The 16,879-nt window shown below is 38.4% G+C and overlaps 1 protein-coding gene across 1 annotated transcript in view; it reads right to left on the reverse strand.

Annotated features, from left to right (window-relative positions):
* Nucleotides 1–15,828, reverse strand: part of RYBP (RING1 and YY1 binding protein) — a 62,980-nt gene extending 47,152 nt beyond the window's left edge. Inside the window, exons 1-2 of the mRNA XM_051980847.1 lie at nt 15,696–15,828; nt 14,969–15,094 (exon numbers count right to left, since the gene is read on the reverse strand). Coding sequence (XP_051836807.1) covers nt 14,969–15,094; nt 15,696–15,727 — 158 coding nt within the window. The 5' untranslated portion in view covers nt 15,728–15,828. The remainder of the gene's footprint in view (nt 1–14,968; nt 15,095–15,695) is intronic.
* Between the last annotated feature and the right edge of the window lie 1,051 nt (nt 15,829–16,879).

The following is a 16,879-nucleotide window of genomic DNA, read 5'->3' on the forward strand; positions in this document are numbered from 1 at the left end:
AAAAGACAACCTTTCAAATAGTTGAAGAATCTTCTGTCAAAATACTGTCTATGATTTTTACTGTCTAAACTATGGTGTCCAAATCAGAGGACCAGATGATAGGTACAAAGCAGGACAATCACCACCTACCTCATGGACAATGATTTTCTCTCAATAAATCTTGGATTTCACTAGATTTCTTTCTCTCAAATCATCAACCTCCCTCTCCCAATCTCTTTTTCTTGTAAAATGCTATTTTAGCATCCATCATACTTCAACTACTAGGTGTAAACTACTAGTTGATTTTTATATTAAGATTTTTACATTTGTTCTATTTGGTCCAATGTGCAACATTTAATAAGTGACTTCAGTGTGTTGGGCCCCATAGTAGATGTTAGTATGAAAGGCAAAAATAAGAGGTCATGATTTTTTTTTTCCTTTTGCTGATGTAATTGGGATTGCCCAGAGTCACACAGCTAAGAAGTGTTAAGTGTCTGAGACCACATTTGAACTCAGTTCCTCCTGAATTCAGGGCTGGTATTCTATCCATTGAGCCAAAGAGGTCATGATTTTAAAGAACTTATATTCTATATGGCAGGAATAAGCAGCTACTTCCCCTCAACCAAGAATTTTTTTTAAAAAATGCAGAGTGAAGTGAGCACTAAGCCTAAATTTTTTTTAAATTTTTATAAAATTGTATGTAGTTTATATTTTGAAATGTTAAACTATTCTTTGGGATGTACAAAAATTGGCTGCCATCCTCTGCTACCAAGGTAAGACAAAATATATAATATGTATAACGTGTGTAGAAATTGTTTCTTTGTATTTGCATTCCAGGACCTAAGCACAGCATGTTGAATGTAACAGACATTTAATACATGCTTGTTGATTGATTGTCCTGGTACACATATTACTCCAAGAAAAGCCCTAAATATGGTTCACTTCATTTTTTTCCCCCTCACTACAAAATCTACGTTGTCACCCTGGATAGATAACACATCCTGAGGAAAGGCTTCTCTCATCACATACCCCACAATTACCCCTTTTCCCCTACCATTTTTTAAAATGAACTTTACTATTAACATTTTTATTCCTAGTCCTCTTATCTTAATAAATGCTTTTTCATTCCTTGATTTGTTCAAGAGTGAGAGGTGGACCAAAAAGAGGGAGGAGGGCCAAAAGGGAATGTAGCCATAGCCTAAGCAGCAAGTTCAGAAGTAGTAGTTGTGTAGCTTGAATTTTAAGAAAACAATAAGGTTGCTGTCCCAATTTCTAGCCAATCTGAAGCCTGTAGGGGAACAACCAGGGCAGGAATCCTAGCCTAAAGGATTGCCTACAAATCTGCCACTCTGAATCCACAGAGTACCCCAGCTAAAACTAGTTCATAATAGCTGTTAATCAGCCCCAAAGCCTGGCCAGGAACTTGAAAAACTCAGGGGGCAATGGACCTTACCCTAAATGAGAACACTTTGGGAGCAAGTCCCTATCTGAGACACCCAAACTGCCTGAAATAACAATGGGCAGGTCCAGCACAAGCTTCCCTCCAGAACTGCAAGTCTTGGCCCCTAACATCAAGTTCAAAGACATGAAGAAGGCTGGGTTATTGCTGGATCTGTACCCAAAAAAGATGGGGAAAATTTAGCAACTCTTTGTGATGGCAAAGAATTGGGAAATTCTTTGGTTTCAGAAATACCTGGAATGATTTACATGAATCAATACTGAATGAAGCAAGCAGAACCAGGAAAATATTGTACAGAACAATAAGATTGTGTGATAATCAACTAAGATGGAGTTGGTTTTTCTCAGTAATTCAATGATCCAAGGCAATTCCAATAAACTTTGGATGGAAAATGCCATCCAGATTCAAAGAGAAAACTAAGAAGATTGAAGATGGATGGAAGCGTTGTATCCCTTCCCCCCCCCCTTTTATTTTCCTCTAGTGGTTTCTCTTTCTTTCCCAACATGACTGGTATAGAACTATGTAAAAAATGAACGTGTCTAAAATATATAGAGAATTGACTCAAATTTATAAGAATTCAAGCCATACTTCAAATAATAAATGGTCAAAGATATGAACAGACAATTTTCAGATGAAGAAATTGAAACTTTCTAGTCATATGAAAAAGTGCTCTAAATCACTATTGATCAGAGAAATGCAAATAAGGACAACTCTTGAAATACCACTACATACCTCTTAGATTGGCTAAAATGACAAGAAAAGATAATGACATGTTGGAAGGGATGTGGGAAAACAGGGACACTGCTACATTGTTGGTGAAACCGAACAGATCCAACCATTCTGGAGAGCAATTTGGAACTATTTTCAAAAAGTTATCAAACTGTGCATTTCTTTTGATTCAGCAGTGTTTCTATTGGACTTATATCCCAAAGAGATCTTAAAGAAGGGAAAGGACCCACATGTGCAAAAATGTTTGTGGCAGCCCTTTTTTGTAGTGGCTAGAAACTGGGAACTGAATGAATGCCCATCAATTGAAGAATGGCTGAATACATTGTAGTATATGAATATTATGGAATATTATTGTTCTATAAGAAAAGACCAGCAGGATGATTTCAGAAAGGCCTGGAGAGACTGACATGAACTGATGCTGAGTGAAATGAGCAGAACCAGGAGATCATTATATACTCCAAAAACAATACTATATGATGATCAATTCTGATGGACGTGGCCATCTTCAGCAATGAAATGAACCAAATCAGTTCCAATAGAGCAGTAATGAAATGAACCAGCTACACCCAGAGAAAGAACTCTGGGAGATGACTAAGAACCACTACATAGAATTCCTAATCCCTCTATTTTTGTATGCCTGTATTTTTGATTTCCTTCACAGATTAACTGTACACTATTTCAAAATCCGATTCTTTTTATACAGCAAAATAACTGTATGGACATGTATACATTTATTGCATTTAACAAATACTTTAACATATTTAACATGTATTGGTCAACCTGCCAACTAGGGGAGAGGTGAGGGGGAAGGAGGGGAAAAAACTGGAACAAAAGGTTTTGCCATTGTTAATGATGAAAAATTACCCATACAGATATCTTGTGAATAAAAAGCTATAATAAAAAAATATTAAAAACAAAGCCAAAAGACTAAAACAATGTTTAAAGTATTCTCATAAAAAACTACTATCCAAGTATTCTCATACTTCTCATAAAGTATTCTCATAGAAAAGACTATTCTCAAAGAAAAGCATTGAGGCAACCTCACATTTACTGGATTGGATAAAATGGTGGGGAAAAAAGATAAATGCTGGAGATTACGTGGAAAAACTAAGACACTTTAATGCATTGTTGATGGAATTTTGAAATGATCCTGTCATTCTGGAGAACAATTTGGAACTATGCCCAAAGAGCTATAAAACTCCACATACCTTTTGATCCAGCATGTGTCTGTATTCCAAAGAAATCATAAAAGGGAAAAGTCCCATGTGTGCAGAAATGTTTATTATAACAGCTCTTTTTATGGTGGTAAAAGAGTGGAAGTTGAACGTAAGCCCATAAATTGGGGAATGGATGAATAAGTTGTGGTCTATGAATATAATGGAATTATTGTTTCTGTAAGAAAAAATGGAAAAAACTGAAAAGATTTACATGAACTGATGGCTCAATGAAGTGAGCAGAACAGAACATTGCATAGCAAGATTATGTGATGATCAATTGTGATGGATTAGCTCTTCTTAGCAATGCAGTGATTTTCAGTGACAAGAGACTTGGGATGAAAAATGCCATCCAGACGCAGAGGAAGATCTATGGAGACTGAATGAGGATTGAAACATACTATTTTCACTTCTTTTTTTTTTTAATTTGCCTCTTTTTTCTCCTGGCCTTTTCCTTTTGTTCTGATTTTTTGTGTGCAACAAAATTAATATAGAAATATGTTTAAGATGATTGTCCAAGTATATAACCTGTATCAGATTGCTTGATGTTTTGGAGAGAAGGAAGGGAAGATAAGAGGGGAAGAAAAATGTGCAACTCACAATCGTACAGAGCTGAATACTGAAATGGAATTTCATGCAATTGGAATTTCATGTAATTGGAAAAATAAAATATTAGGGAAAAAAGAAACATTTGGCTGCCTAAATTCTATTTTTAAAAAATACATCATACTTTCAGAAATTTTAAAAGAAAATTGACCAGATTTCTTAGAACCAGAGGGCAAAAGTAGAAATAGAAATTACTGGTCACCTCCCTGGAATAAAGCTCAAAAAGGAAGCTTCCAGGTCAAAGAAAACATATTGCAAGCAACCAGAAACAGAATGTAAGTACTAAAGGAGCCAGTATCAGGATCACATAAAATATAGCGGTCCCCATTATAAACTATTTAAACTGCTTATAAAAGAACAGAGAGACTGGAATATGATGTGTTTCAGAATGCAAAAGATACAAACTTATAGTAAAGAATAACTTACACAGAAAGTCTGAATAGAATACTATAGGAGAAAGAGAAAATGAAATCTTTAATAAAAAAGAATTTCTAAATATTCCTGATGAAAAGCCAAGGGGCTTCATGGAAACTTTCAAACACAGATAACAAGTATTAAGCAAAAAAAAAAAAAAAAAAAAAAAGAACACCCATAAGGTACTAAGCAAGAATAAAATGCTCACAATCAAATATGGAGAGATGATGAATGTATCCTCTCTGAACATCATTATCATCATTGGGAGTTCACAAAGGGAGTCCATTTTAAACAAAATCTAGAATGGTTTTACTTTTTTTCTTGATAATCTTAAGATCAGGAAAGAAAAGGAAAGGAAGAAAAGGGACATAAGGATAAGGAAAAAATTTTAAGTGAAAAGACATCTAAACAAGAAGGAAAGACTGAGGGGAAGACTATAGTTGAAATTTTAATCTTAAACTCACCCCTGAAGTGGCCAAAGGAACCCAAATACACAAATTAGAAATAGATTTTACACAAAAGAGAAAGTGGAGAAAAGAAGAAATTAAGAGAGGGATTAGTCTTAAGCAAAACTTTAAGAGAAGGATTAGTCTTAAGCAAAAATATCTATAGCTTATATCTTAGCTTTTCTGAAGGGGAAAAGACTGGAAATTAGAGAAGGTATTAGGGAATGGCTAGCAAGTTGTGGTATATAATGTAATATAATACTATTGTAATTAAAAAACAAAAACAAAGAAGACGTATATGAAACAATGCAAAGTAAAGTGAACAGAACCAGATTGTGATGACAGCAACATGGTAAAAACAATTTAGAAAGAAATAAGGACTTATCAGTATAATGAAATGTTCCAGAAGACTCCTGTTGAAATAGGCTACTATTTAACTCCTAATTGATAAGTAATAGGTGTATAAGTAGAAAGTAAAACTTGGGGTTAGGAGGAGAAAGAGGAAGGAGAGGTGAAGACTACAAAGAAGTCTGGCCAATATAGAAATTTGTTTTGCTTGATGATACATGTTTGTAAAGGGTGATTTTTTTTTTTTCATTCTCATGTGGGAGAGGGGGAAGGGTCTCTAAAAGTGGAAAGGAAAGAAGTTGGATTTTTGTTCATTGAAAATATATCAAAGACACCACCTACTCTAAACCATGCCTATACTGAAACCTCTTTCAGCATCCCCCTGCTAAGAAACTTTCAATGAAAGGAAATGCAACTCACTGAGACAGCTCCTGGGATAGCCCATTCTACTCATGCCTTGTTCCGATTCTCTTTTAATAATAGTAGTATTAAATATGCTTTCAGAAAACTGTAAGAATTTTCTTAGTTAATCCAATCTTTAGTTAAGAAAGCACATCAAATCTATCTGATCTAGACCAATTAGGAAGTTACCTAATATGCTGCTCCACCTAAGAGATGCAATGTCTTCAGTATTTTTGTGAATGTTTTAACAAACAAGAGTTTTAAAAAATTATTTATGTTATTTATAAGAGACATAGTATTTTTGTTATTTGTTTGATTTATTCTTTTTTCCCCTTTTGATCTAACTTTTCTTGTGCAGCATGATAAACATGAAATATGCTTAGAATTGCAAAGAAAAAAATTAAAGAAGGTTCAGCATCAGTAACCACCATAAAGGGGGTTCTATGATATATACTAAGAATCTAAGAAAAGTATTTTGGCAGAGTATAGAGTGAAAACATACCAAAAAAAAAGAGGGGAAAGGGAAGAGCGCTACCAAGGATATCTAAAGCTTTTTTTTCCCCTATGAAAAATATCACCAAAAACCAGTAATTCCTATAAACTTTTTTTAAATCCTGTGTTATCATAACCAAGCCATGAGACTGAAAAAAAAAAAGAAGAAAGAAAAATAAAATGCTAAAAGAAACAGACTATACATAATACAACCAAAAATAAATTGAAAAACAAAGTTAATGTTGGAAAGGTTACAGCAAATTAGAAAATCTGTGAAAAATGGCCCAATTAATCTGGAAACCAATTTAAATTTATGCTAAGAAAGCTACCAGGATGTGCGACAAACTGTGGAAGATAAACCTAATGGAACATTATTAGCACAGTGCGTATTTTAAAAATGATTTGTGACACAGCAATTTGTCTTTCAGTTGTGTCTGACTCTCATCCTCTCTCAAGTTTTCTTAGGAAAGATAGGAGTAGTTTGCTACTTTCAGATCTTTGATTTCTTATTTATTGCATTCTTCAGGTCTTTTTACAGTTGAGGAAACTAAGACAAGCAGGGTGAAGTGATCAGTCCAGGATCACACTACTAGTAAAATGTCATACTTGAATTCAGGTCTTTCTGATTTTGGGCCAGGAGCTCTAACCACTGTATAATCTATCTGCTCTATAGTAATTTACTATTATACTAGAAGAAATCCTGAAAATGATAAATTCAAAAAATCATAGGGGCTAAGAACTGATGTAGAGTGAAATAAGCAGCCACAAGAAGACAATGTAGACAGTGACTATAATGGTACAAATGGGAAGAACACAAAACATAGGCTCCTCATCTCTAACAAAGAGATAGATTGACAGTAAGGGTAAAGAAATGGGCAAAGAACCCCTAGTGGGCCAGAGTCAGGAGCTAAATATTAATAGGGCAGCAGACACAACAGGGTATTTGCATATTCTTGACTGAACAATATCCAGAAACTCAACAAACTCTTCTTTCTATTTCTTAACATATTTATCCAAATCTTCATGGAAGTCATGGCTGAGAACTATGCACTCAGAGTATTCCTCTCTACCTGAAGTGCTCTCTACCTTCTTATTTGGTACACTTCAAGATTCACCTTACTATCTTCTTGAATATCCTGGCCTTCCAGGTCAACACCCCTAATTCCATGACCCACATAACTCTTCCTTAATGGAAGGAGGGGAAATTCATACCTTAGAAGTCATCACCCAAAACTGATACCTTAATTTATATACTCATGTCTACCCCTCTGACCTTATTTCTCTGTAGAGCTCAATATTTCTGACTAACCTCCTAATTGCTCGTACATCCTTGAATTACATGACATTAACAATGTTCCTTCCTGATTTTCCACCTACCTATCTGAATGCTGCTTCAATGAAATATTACCTATCTAGTTATCCAAGTCTCTTTCCTGGGCCACTTCTCTTCGCCATACTTTGTACTAGTTTTGTCAATTCTCGTGCAATTAATTATCAGTTTTCTGTAAACAAAACTCCTAAATCTATATAGCAGTGACTGTTGTAATATAAAGAACTTGAATAAATGAAGACTTGAATTCAAAACTAATAGCCTTCATTTTCCTTCCTAGTTCTCTCTCCTCCAAATTTATTTCTGCCATCCAAATTCAAAATCACTTCTGTCTGATATGGAAACTTGATTATAAAGGCTTTATAAAGGCTTCCAAAATTCTCTCACTCCTCCACTATTCAAGATATCATTCACACTATTCCCATGTTCAAAAACTTTCCAGATTGCATTGATAGAATATCAACTTTCTAACCTGGTATTTAAAAACCATCTCCCAGCTTTATTTTCCATTACTCCCCTTCCTTACACACATTCAAGCTTCCAGTCAAAACACATTACTAATTGTTCCAAACCTGACATGTCTTCTCCCATCTCCTTCATTCACATATATTCCCCAAAGGTGAGAAAGCATTCCTCCCTACTCTTTTGTACTTTTTTGATTCTTGTTCTTATGTCATGGAAACAACAAATATGAACTTAAACAGACTTCAAGAGCTAGTAAAGAAAAGAAGGGCCTGGCATGGTATGGTCCTTCAAAAAGACTCCCCCTGAGCCAGCTATTAATATTCTTTCACACTGAAATTCTATTACAGCACAGAGGAATAGACAAGAGAATTGGCCTCAAAGCTATTCCACCTCTGATGCTTCATAACCATGCTTTTCCCTAGCAAAATTACTTCTCAGTGCTCTGAACCAGAAAAGGTGCCAAAATAAATTGGTAAGGAACTTCCTACCCCACGAGTTTCTTCTCTCAGTGAAATTACAGGTCCAATTCCTGTTCATAAGTTCCTTAACATCCTCCCTTTCCCCTCCCCATAACTTGATTATACTGATCTGAATATGTGGTATATGTTCTTACCCCAACACCACCACTCTTGGAAAGTAAACTTGAAGAGACAACTAAAGTTTATTTTTGCCTCTGTATACCTAGCACTTAAGTGCTTGCATAAAGCAGACCTAGAAGAGTGGGAATAGAAGCAACTATATCCAAAATGCAAAAGATTAGGAGAGATCAGAAGTAACACCATCATTCTAGATACATTTGTGTGATTAAAGAATTTTTTTTTTAAATTTACAATCTTTCCTAATTTACAAAGCATTTCTACAGAACTAAATATAGTCTTAAGGAGGGGAAAGGAAAAGAGGTATTTAGAGACAAAAGGAAAAGAATAGATGTGCCAATCTGTTTGACATACTGTTTGGATAAGACAGCAGTGAATTTAAAAAAACGATAAAAAGAAATAACTTGAAAAGGAAATCACGAAACTTATTAGGTGAGAAGTCTGAAATACACACTGCTATGTTTTACTTCTTAATGCCTTTCTCATAATTCATGCTTTTCCATCATGAATGTACCATGGAGTTGATAAAGTGAACTTCAAGTTCAAATGACATCTTTACTATACTAGTTATGTGATCATGGGCAAATCATCTCAGTGTCCCCTCTCAATTCTCTAAATTTGATCTAAATCAAGTACAGCAGATCTATCTCCTTTACCATTTTCTAGTATCCTATAATTAAACAGACTAAAACAAAACAAATTCATGAGGCTAAGAATAAGAATTAAAACTTTGGATTTCTCAAAAAATTCAATCAGCTGAAGATGCTCTTGTTAGAAAAACAAAAATTTTAATAGCCTCCTTTCAGCTAATTTTGCCAGCATCAAGGATTTCTTAGGTCTGTGTAGGTTTCCACAACAAAAAGAAAAGGGCCCACAGTTCCTATGTAAGCTGTCCCCTCCCATTTAAAAATACAGGCAGACAAGGCTTAAAAAGCAATCAAAACAAGGCATTCTTTCCATCTCAAGTGTCTTGAAAAGTATTTTTGATAAAATATTCCTCTAGTTTATATTATTAAATACTTAAAATTAATGACTAGTTAACCTTTCTACATTTCAATTTTCCCCATCATCAATTTTTCCCCATCCACACAAGAAATTGAATGAAAACTTTTTTAGACTTTTTTGAAAGCCACAGATAAAAGTCTAGACCAAATACTCAACCCAAATTTTACAATATGGTACTGTCAACTCCCCCCTAAAAGAAAAAATTCAGTAGTCTCTATGGTATGAAGAGAGGGTCAAAATATTTTAAGATTTTTCAGATTGACTTAACCCCCTCAATGTAGAAGGGATAACTCTATTAGGAATAGAGTCCCTGTCCTCAAAGAGCTTACATTTTACCAGAGATAATTAAAGCAAATGAAGTAATTTGAAGAGGAAAATCTAGCCTTAATAATGCTACAAAAAGACTCTTATCTTTGACCTACAAAGAATAAAAAGTCTGAATTGTATACTATGACGAGACCTTATAATTTTTTTTTTTAAATTCACACTATATTTGGCTATTTGGGGGGAGGGGGGGGAATGGAGGAGGGGGCTGTAAAAGTTCCTTTAGGGATAAAATATTCATTACTACTTGGTAGCAATAACAAAGTTTTAAAGTCCAAAACTTGTTTCTGTTCATTAAAAAGCCAAAAATATTACAACTTATATCTGGAGATAAACAGATACAACAAACCAAGAACTGCCACTCATCTTCAACCAGATTACTGTTTCAAGATGTTATATAGGTAGGATCCTTTTGTGTACAGATAGCACTGGATGGCTACTGAAATCCTTCCCAACTTATTAAATTTTGTGAGTGAACCGTTCAGGCAGGGATAAATTTTTCTCTAAAGTCTTCAAAAAATGAGTTGATAATGATAAAATATACTTCCTTCCCCCCCTCCCAAAAAAAAAGCCCTCCTACTCCGGTTGTTAAGTATATAAGAACACAAACCCCTGACCAGTCTTACCAATCTGAAAAAACATTTGTCAAATGTACAGGAACTTGTCCTGAGAATCAGTCTAGATATTTATCCAACATTGTCACTAATTGGGTTGACAACAGAATGATGTCCTTTTTTTGGCCATTTCGATGGATATTCAAAAGCATATGCACCAAGATGTAACAGCATTTCAGGTCTGTGTAAATGGAGCAAGTTATCTTCTTTCTTTTCTCAAGACTAATAATACATAAATCCTTTAAATATTACTAGTTTTTAATTTCTTTTTACTACAGCAGTGATGGATTTATATCAACTTTATTCAAACTCTTTAACCCAAGTGACTTTTTGCAAAAATAATTAGATAGTAAGCCCAAGTGGTGTAAATTCATCACAATGTCAAAAGATTACTTTGATTTATCTCATAAATTCTGAAAATGTCTCAATATATGGTTGAAATTGATATTAAAGTTGCCTCAAGTTAGTAAACAATAAATTCTACCTATCAATTACCAAAGATTAAAATGATCAATGTGAAATAATTTTATAAAAGAAGATATAGAAAATGAATGTTTTGAGACCTAGGTGATTTTAAACACAAATATCCTTTGAGCTTTAATTGAAAATCTTCTGTATGCAGAAGAGTTTCTATTACAAGCAAACCTGCTTAATTTACAATAAAAAAGCAGCCAAGTGTTACTCACAAACTGAAAAAAGGTCTATGGGGGCAGCTAGGTGGCGCAGTGAATAGAGCACCAGCCCTGAAGTCAGGAAGACTTGAATTCAAATTTGACCTCAGATACTTAATACTTCCTAGCTATGTGACCCTGAGCAAGTCACTTAACCGCAATTGCCTAAAACAAAACAAAACAAAACAAAAACAAAAACAACAACAACAACAACAACAAAAAAAAAGGGTCTAAGCTCCATACCTATCTGGTTTTATCCTTCCTCTAGAATTTTGTTATCCATAAAACTCAACTGGGTTATAATGGCCCATACCAGTCTCACAAGAATGAAAGAATAAATATATGTGTGTGTATGTATATATAACACAACATGCATATAAATCCATTAAGGCCTCCTAAGAAACAACAAAATGACACCATAATTCGTGTTTTAAACTGCATATTTGATTATTGCATATTGATATTAGGCGTATTCTGATTTTCTAAGGAGCACAAGAAAGTCAAGGGACATATTTGTGATTAAAAACAAAACAAAACAAAAAAATAAATAACCCATCTATTTCCTCTGTCTTTCCAATATAGTGCTATCCTGTTTTATATAAGAATATAAGTTTTTAACTATGTTTACAATAAGTTGAAAGTTTTATTAGATCTGAAGAAATCGATAGGTTACAATAGCATTGTTATCTACTTTTCTCAGTTCAACTTGTAAATAAAGCTGTAAGATCATTTAAATGGCAATGATAGAATTCAAACAATATTATCATAAAATGTTACTCAATGTGTTACTCAAAAAAAAAATCCCTTCAAACTGAAGGTTTTTATATGAATAGCCTTAAGTTCAAGAGCCTGCTACTTTATAAAAGAACTGATTGATAACTGTCACAGCATTTCTATGCACTTAGCTATTCTCAATAATGGAAGATAACAGGCATCTATGAAAACAGATCAGAGCAAATTCAATACTATTTAGTATAGTTACTCACAAAACTGATAACATCAATTTATTAGAATTAAGAGTAATTTGTTAATAAAAAGGATTAAATAAGTGGGGTGGGGGGGTCATTTTATCTTTTTAAAAGTATTATTATCCTTGTGTCTGAGAAAGTAAACCAGGAAATATGGGCATGTCTCAAAAAGCTTTCCTACAGTTTTAAGCTATCAAAAAGTTAATAGCTTAAAAGTGCAGAAAAACTTTTGGGAAACTTTATAAGTATTTGGCTAACTCTGAGGATATCAATATCCAATCAGTGCCTTTTTCTTTGAAAAAGTCCAATCAGAACATGCACATGGTAGTAATATGCAGCAGTCTAGCAAGTCCAACAAATTAAAAAAGAAAAGGTTCTAGATGACTGATTTCTTTCCTTGCTCTCATATTCTTAGTTTACCTGCCAGGGTATGATCCTTCCCCTTACAAATAGATCTTTCCTAATCTTTGATTCCTCTACATTTTGTTAGAGAGCTGGGAAGGTATGCTAATTCAAACCTCAGGTTCAATCACCTGGCTCATTCCAACAGTAAAAATGGATGAAAGGTAAACAACCATTTAAAAAATCTTCCTAAAACTGAGCCGATCCTATTTTGTGGAAATCAATTCTACATGGAGAGGGAAAGAATGCATTCCTTCAGCATTATCTTTCCAATTTTCAAGTCAGAGTAATAAAGACATCCCTCATTCTCTCCAATAGGTAGCTACTTTAGAACAGATTGCCTGTCTTTGTATCCCCAAGTGCTTAACACAGTGCTGGCTATATACATATGTGCTTAATAAATTCTAAAATCCCTTGTTAATACAACTCACATTATTTGTCTATCTAAAAATGAAGCATAAAAAAAAAAAAACAATCAATTTATAAAACAATCAGTAGGACAGAAAAAGCTACCTAGCTAACAAAATGCAAAAGCATTCTGAGGATTTTAAGTGGAATATTCTAGACATTTCTTGAATGATTTAGGCAACACCAAAAAAGGAAGTCTATCAATTTTAACTGTGAAGATCAATATATTAGAAGGTTCTGTACTCATACATTATCATAGGAGGTTCCCCAAAATAGCAAGGTAAAAATGTAGAATGGGTACAAATACAACTGCCACTATTATCACAAAGAAAATAAACAAGCATTAAGACTGTGCACTGAACGGGTGAAATTAAATAAAATGTGCCCCATCCACACAGAGGAACATTTACAACATACTAATGTCAAAATATTATTTGCATTTCAATTAACTGTAATTTTGAGAGTAGTTCTAATCTACAAAAACATTGAGATATTAATTCTGACCTGGAAACACCACCATTGGATAGGCAATTAAGCCTAACTAGATCATATAATGTCTTGACTTGAAAGAAACTTAACTCAAGTAGTTTATTATTGAAATTAGGTAAAAATACCAATGTTGATATCAAACTAAACTTGTATAGACACAAATGCTACTAAACATTAGATGGCTTTCCAGTTCAACCTGTATTATCCTTCCAGTTCACCCTGTATGTTATTCAAATTCTTCATTTTGGTCCTGTAAAGATTTACTATCTAAACAGAGCAATAAACTACTAAATTCAACAAGCATTTCATTTTAACCACACACAACATTGGCAAAAATACAATAACCAGTATTTGTATTGTCCCTATTTGGTAGGGCTTTTTTTTTTTTTTTTTTTTTTTGGGGGGGGGGGGGGAAGGAAGGAGTGAGGGAGCTGCTAACATTCAAATCTTATCCAGGGAAAAAAAATTAAAATGTGCTTAAGTTACATGATGCTTTTAATTCAACAATAAATCAGATGTAAAGCAATGATTTATTTATTTCAACACTATAGCAATATATATATATTTTAAGTTCAAGAGTTTCTCAATCACTGACTTTTACTACATATATCATTTATGCTAACACTCAAACCACAATAAATTAGCATTTACATTTAAAAAACTAATAGTATTTAAAGGTGACTTTATAATATTCAAAGTTTGACAGAATTCTGTATTTAAGAACGTGAAAAACAATGCGGTACCTCAGACTTAAAGCCAATTCAACCTGGTATAAATACAGTTCTATAGTTGTGATTTAACTCCAAAAAAATTTTCCAGGAGAAAATTAGCTTTTAAAATCCCAATTTCAGGGTTTTTCTTTCTTTCTAAGTGATTTATTCAACTATGCTACTTAAATCTAAAGATCCTTAAATTAAGCCAAACTACATTTTACTTCAAGCATTTAAAAAAAAAAAACAAATCAAAGCACAACATTAAAAGCATTACATAAAGAATCTCCAATCATGAAACTATACAAATTACCAAATATTATATATGCAATTGAAATACTACACAGGAGCCACATCGGACTACCATGCAAACAAAACAGACACCTGATAAAATGACACTTTTTGCCAATCTGCACCAAGTACCAACCCAGAACAAATACAAACATTTGGACATCAAATGATAACCGAAACAGTTTAAACTCAAACTCCAAAATTATAACACCGGACCAAATTCTGTTCAAAGCAAACACAGGAGGATACAAAGCACTCCCAAGTAAGCACTGCTAGTATCTCCAAATGGCATCACCGCCGCCAGCACCACACCATCACCATCACCAAGCCCAAGTAGATCTACTACCCAGAACGGCGAGCATTGGCTCAGGGTCCCGGCGTTCAAAGCCCTTCTTTTCAAACAGGCTCCCAATGACAAAGACCAAGCCTTCTACCACCACCCCTCCCCCGAGCAGAGGTTCCTGGGGATCGGTTTCACCATTTTCATAGAACGAGTACTAAACGTTCTTCCTTCCACAAGCCCCGTTCCATCTGCTCCCGGCGGCATCCACCGCCAGTCCGGGGGCCTGTAGCACCCCCGTCCCCCCCGGGGCCCGGCGCGGGTACCTGGTGGAGGTGCCTTTGCGCACGTCGCAGATGCTGCATTTGAAGGCTTCCGCGCTGTTCCTAAAGGTGCACACGCTGCAGTCCCAGAAGCCCTCGTCCGCCGCGGGTTTCGCTTGTCTTTTTGGCCTTCGCGGAGCGGGCCGCGGGAGAGGGGGAGAACAACAAACACAGGCGCGGGTGAGAAAGCCCACTTCTCCGGAGCGCCCCCCACCAAGTTAGTCCCCAGCCCACGGGCAGACGCAGCTCGAGCCCTACCAGGGCGGAGACCCTCTCCCCCCGGCACGGCGAGGCGGCCCCGGAGGGGACCCCAATGGAGTGCCCCCCCCCGACACCCCTCTCGGGCCTCACTCCCTCCCCACCTGGGGAAGCCGTTCGTTCCCTTTGTCTGGGAGGGTCGGGGAGAGGAGCCGCCATGGCTGCGGCCGAGGCGGCGGCGGCGGCGGAGGAGGAGGCGGCGCTCTCGCTTGCTCGCGCGGCGCTCGGCCCAGCCGGCAGACAGCGCCGCCCGCCGCCCGCCCGCCCCGGGCCGACGTCCATCTTAGCGGCGCCTCCTCCTCCGGGCCCCCCCCCACCCCCGCGCGCGCGCCGCCGCCGCCGCCGCCGCTACCGCGGCCCGGACTCGGCGGCGGGGCCTAGTCGTGGGCGCCTCCTCCCGCTCCGGCCCCTCCCGCGCCTCGCGCCCCCGCCCCTCCCCCCGGCCCCGGCCCCGAGCGGCGGCAGCAGGTACCTGGTCGGGCTCTTCTTGTCGCCCATGGTCATGGATGGGCTCTCCCCCCGCCCCCCCCTCCGCAAAACAGGGGCCGCGCTGAGGAGAAACCAAACGCCGCCCGCCGCGTCGCCGCCGCGGCCGCCGCCGCCTCCGTCGTCCTCGCCGCCGCCGTCCTCCTCGCCTCCCCCCCCCCAAGCCGCCCGGGCTCGAGCTCCGGCCGCCGCCGCTGCCGCTGCCGCTGCCGCTGCCGCCGCCGCTACCGCTACCGCCGCTACCGCCGCTACCGTCGCCGCCGCCGCCGCCGCTGCCAGTCTCCGGACGAGACTAGTCCCCGCCAGCGCCGCCTCCGCCGAGTGACTGACTGGGGGCGGGGCCGAGCGCCTCGCGTCACCGCCCGGCGAACCAATGGCGGCGCGCGGCCTCTCCGACGAAGGGAGGGGGAGACTCCGACGGGGGGAGGGGGCTCTGGGGGAGGGGGCGCGGAGGGAGGGCTAGAAGCGGGAGGGGGAAGAGAGCTGCGGACGTGTGCGCGGTGGGGGGGGGAGCTCGTGGGTGCGTGCGTGCATGCATGCATGTCTGTATGCGTGCATGGGCCCCTTGACTTGTGTGTGCACGCGTCTGCATGTGTTTCTTGGTGTTCAGCCCGCTTCTGTGTGTGTGTGTTGTGTGTTGTATGTGCTTGCACCGGCGCCTGGCTGTATTGCTGTGCATTTGTGTGTATCTGTGTGTCTGTATGTCTGTGTCTGTGCATGTGTCCATGCACGTGTCTGTGCGTCTCTGGACGCAGCTCTGTGTGTACATCTGTGCAGGGGGACGTCGGTGTGAGTTCCCCGCCCTCCCCCTCCTCCCAACTCAGCCCGGGGCCGCATTCCCGGCCCACACTTGGAACCCAGCAAGCTATTTTGTGGGTGGCCTTTCTCGTCTAACCAAGGATCCCCAAACGGGACTTTGTGGGGAAGGGGATGTATTCCGAGCTTTGAGGGGACGCCTGTCGCATGACCAAGCCGAGACGCAGCTAGACTTACGGGGAGGATGCGAGGAGGGAGGGACGGGGAGAGACGCGAAAGAAAGGCGTCTGCCTGGCTAGGAGGCATGTGCTTACAACCCCACGGTGGGCTGTCAGGCGGCCACCGCCCGAAGTCACGGCGAGCGAGGGGCGACCGAGGGCGCCGGGATGGACAGGAGGGGGAGGCCGTGCCGGG

The sequence above is a fragment of the Antechinus flavipes genome, chromosome 1, assembly GCF_016432865.1.
Source record: "Antechinus flavipes isolate AdamAnt ecotype Samford, QLD, Australia chromosome 1, AdamAnt_v2, whole genome shotgun sequence".
NCBI classification, from domain to species: Eukaryota; Metazoa; Chordata; class Mammalia; order Dasyuromorphia; family Dasyuridae; genus Antechinus; species Antechinus flavipes.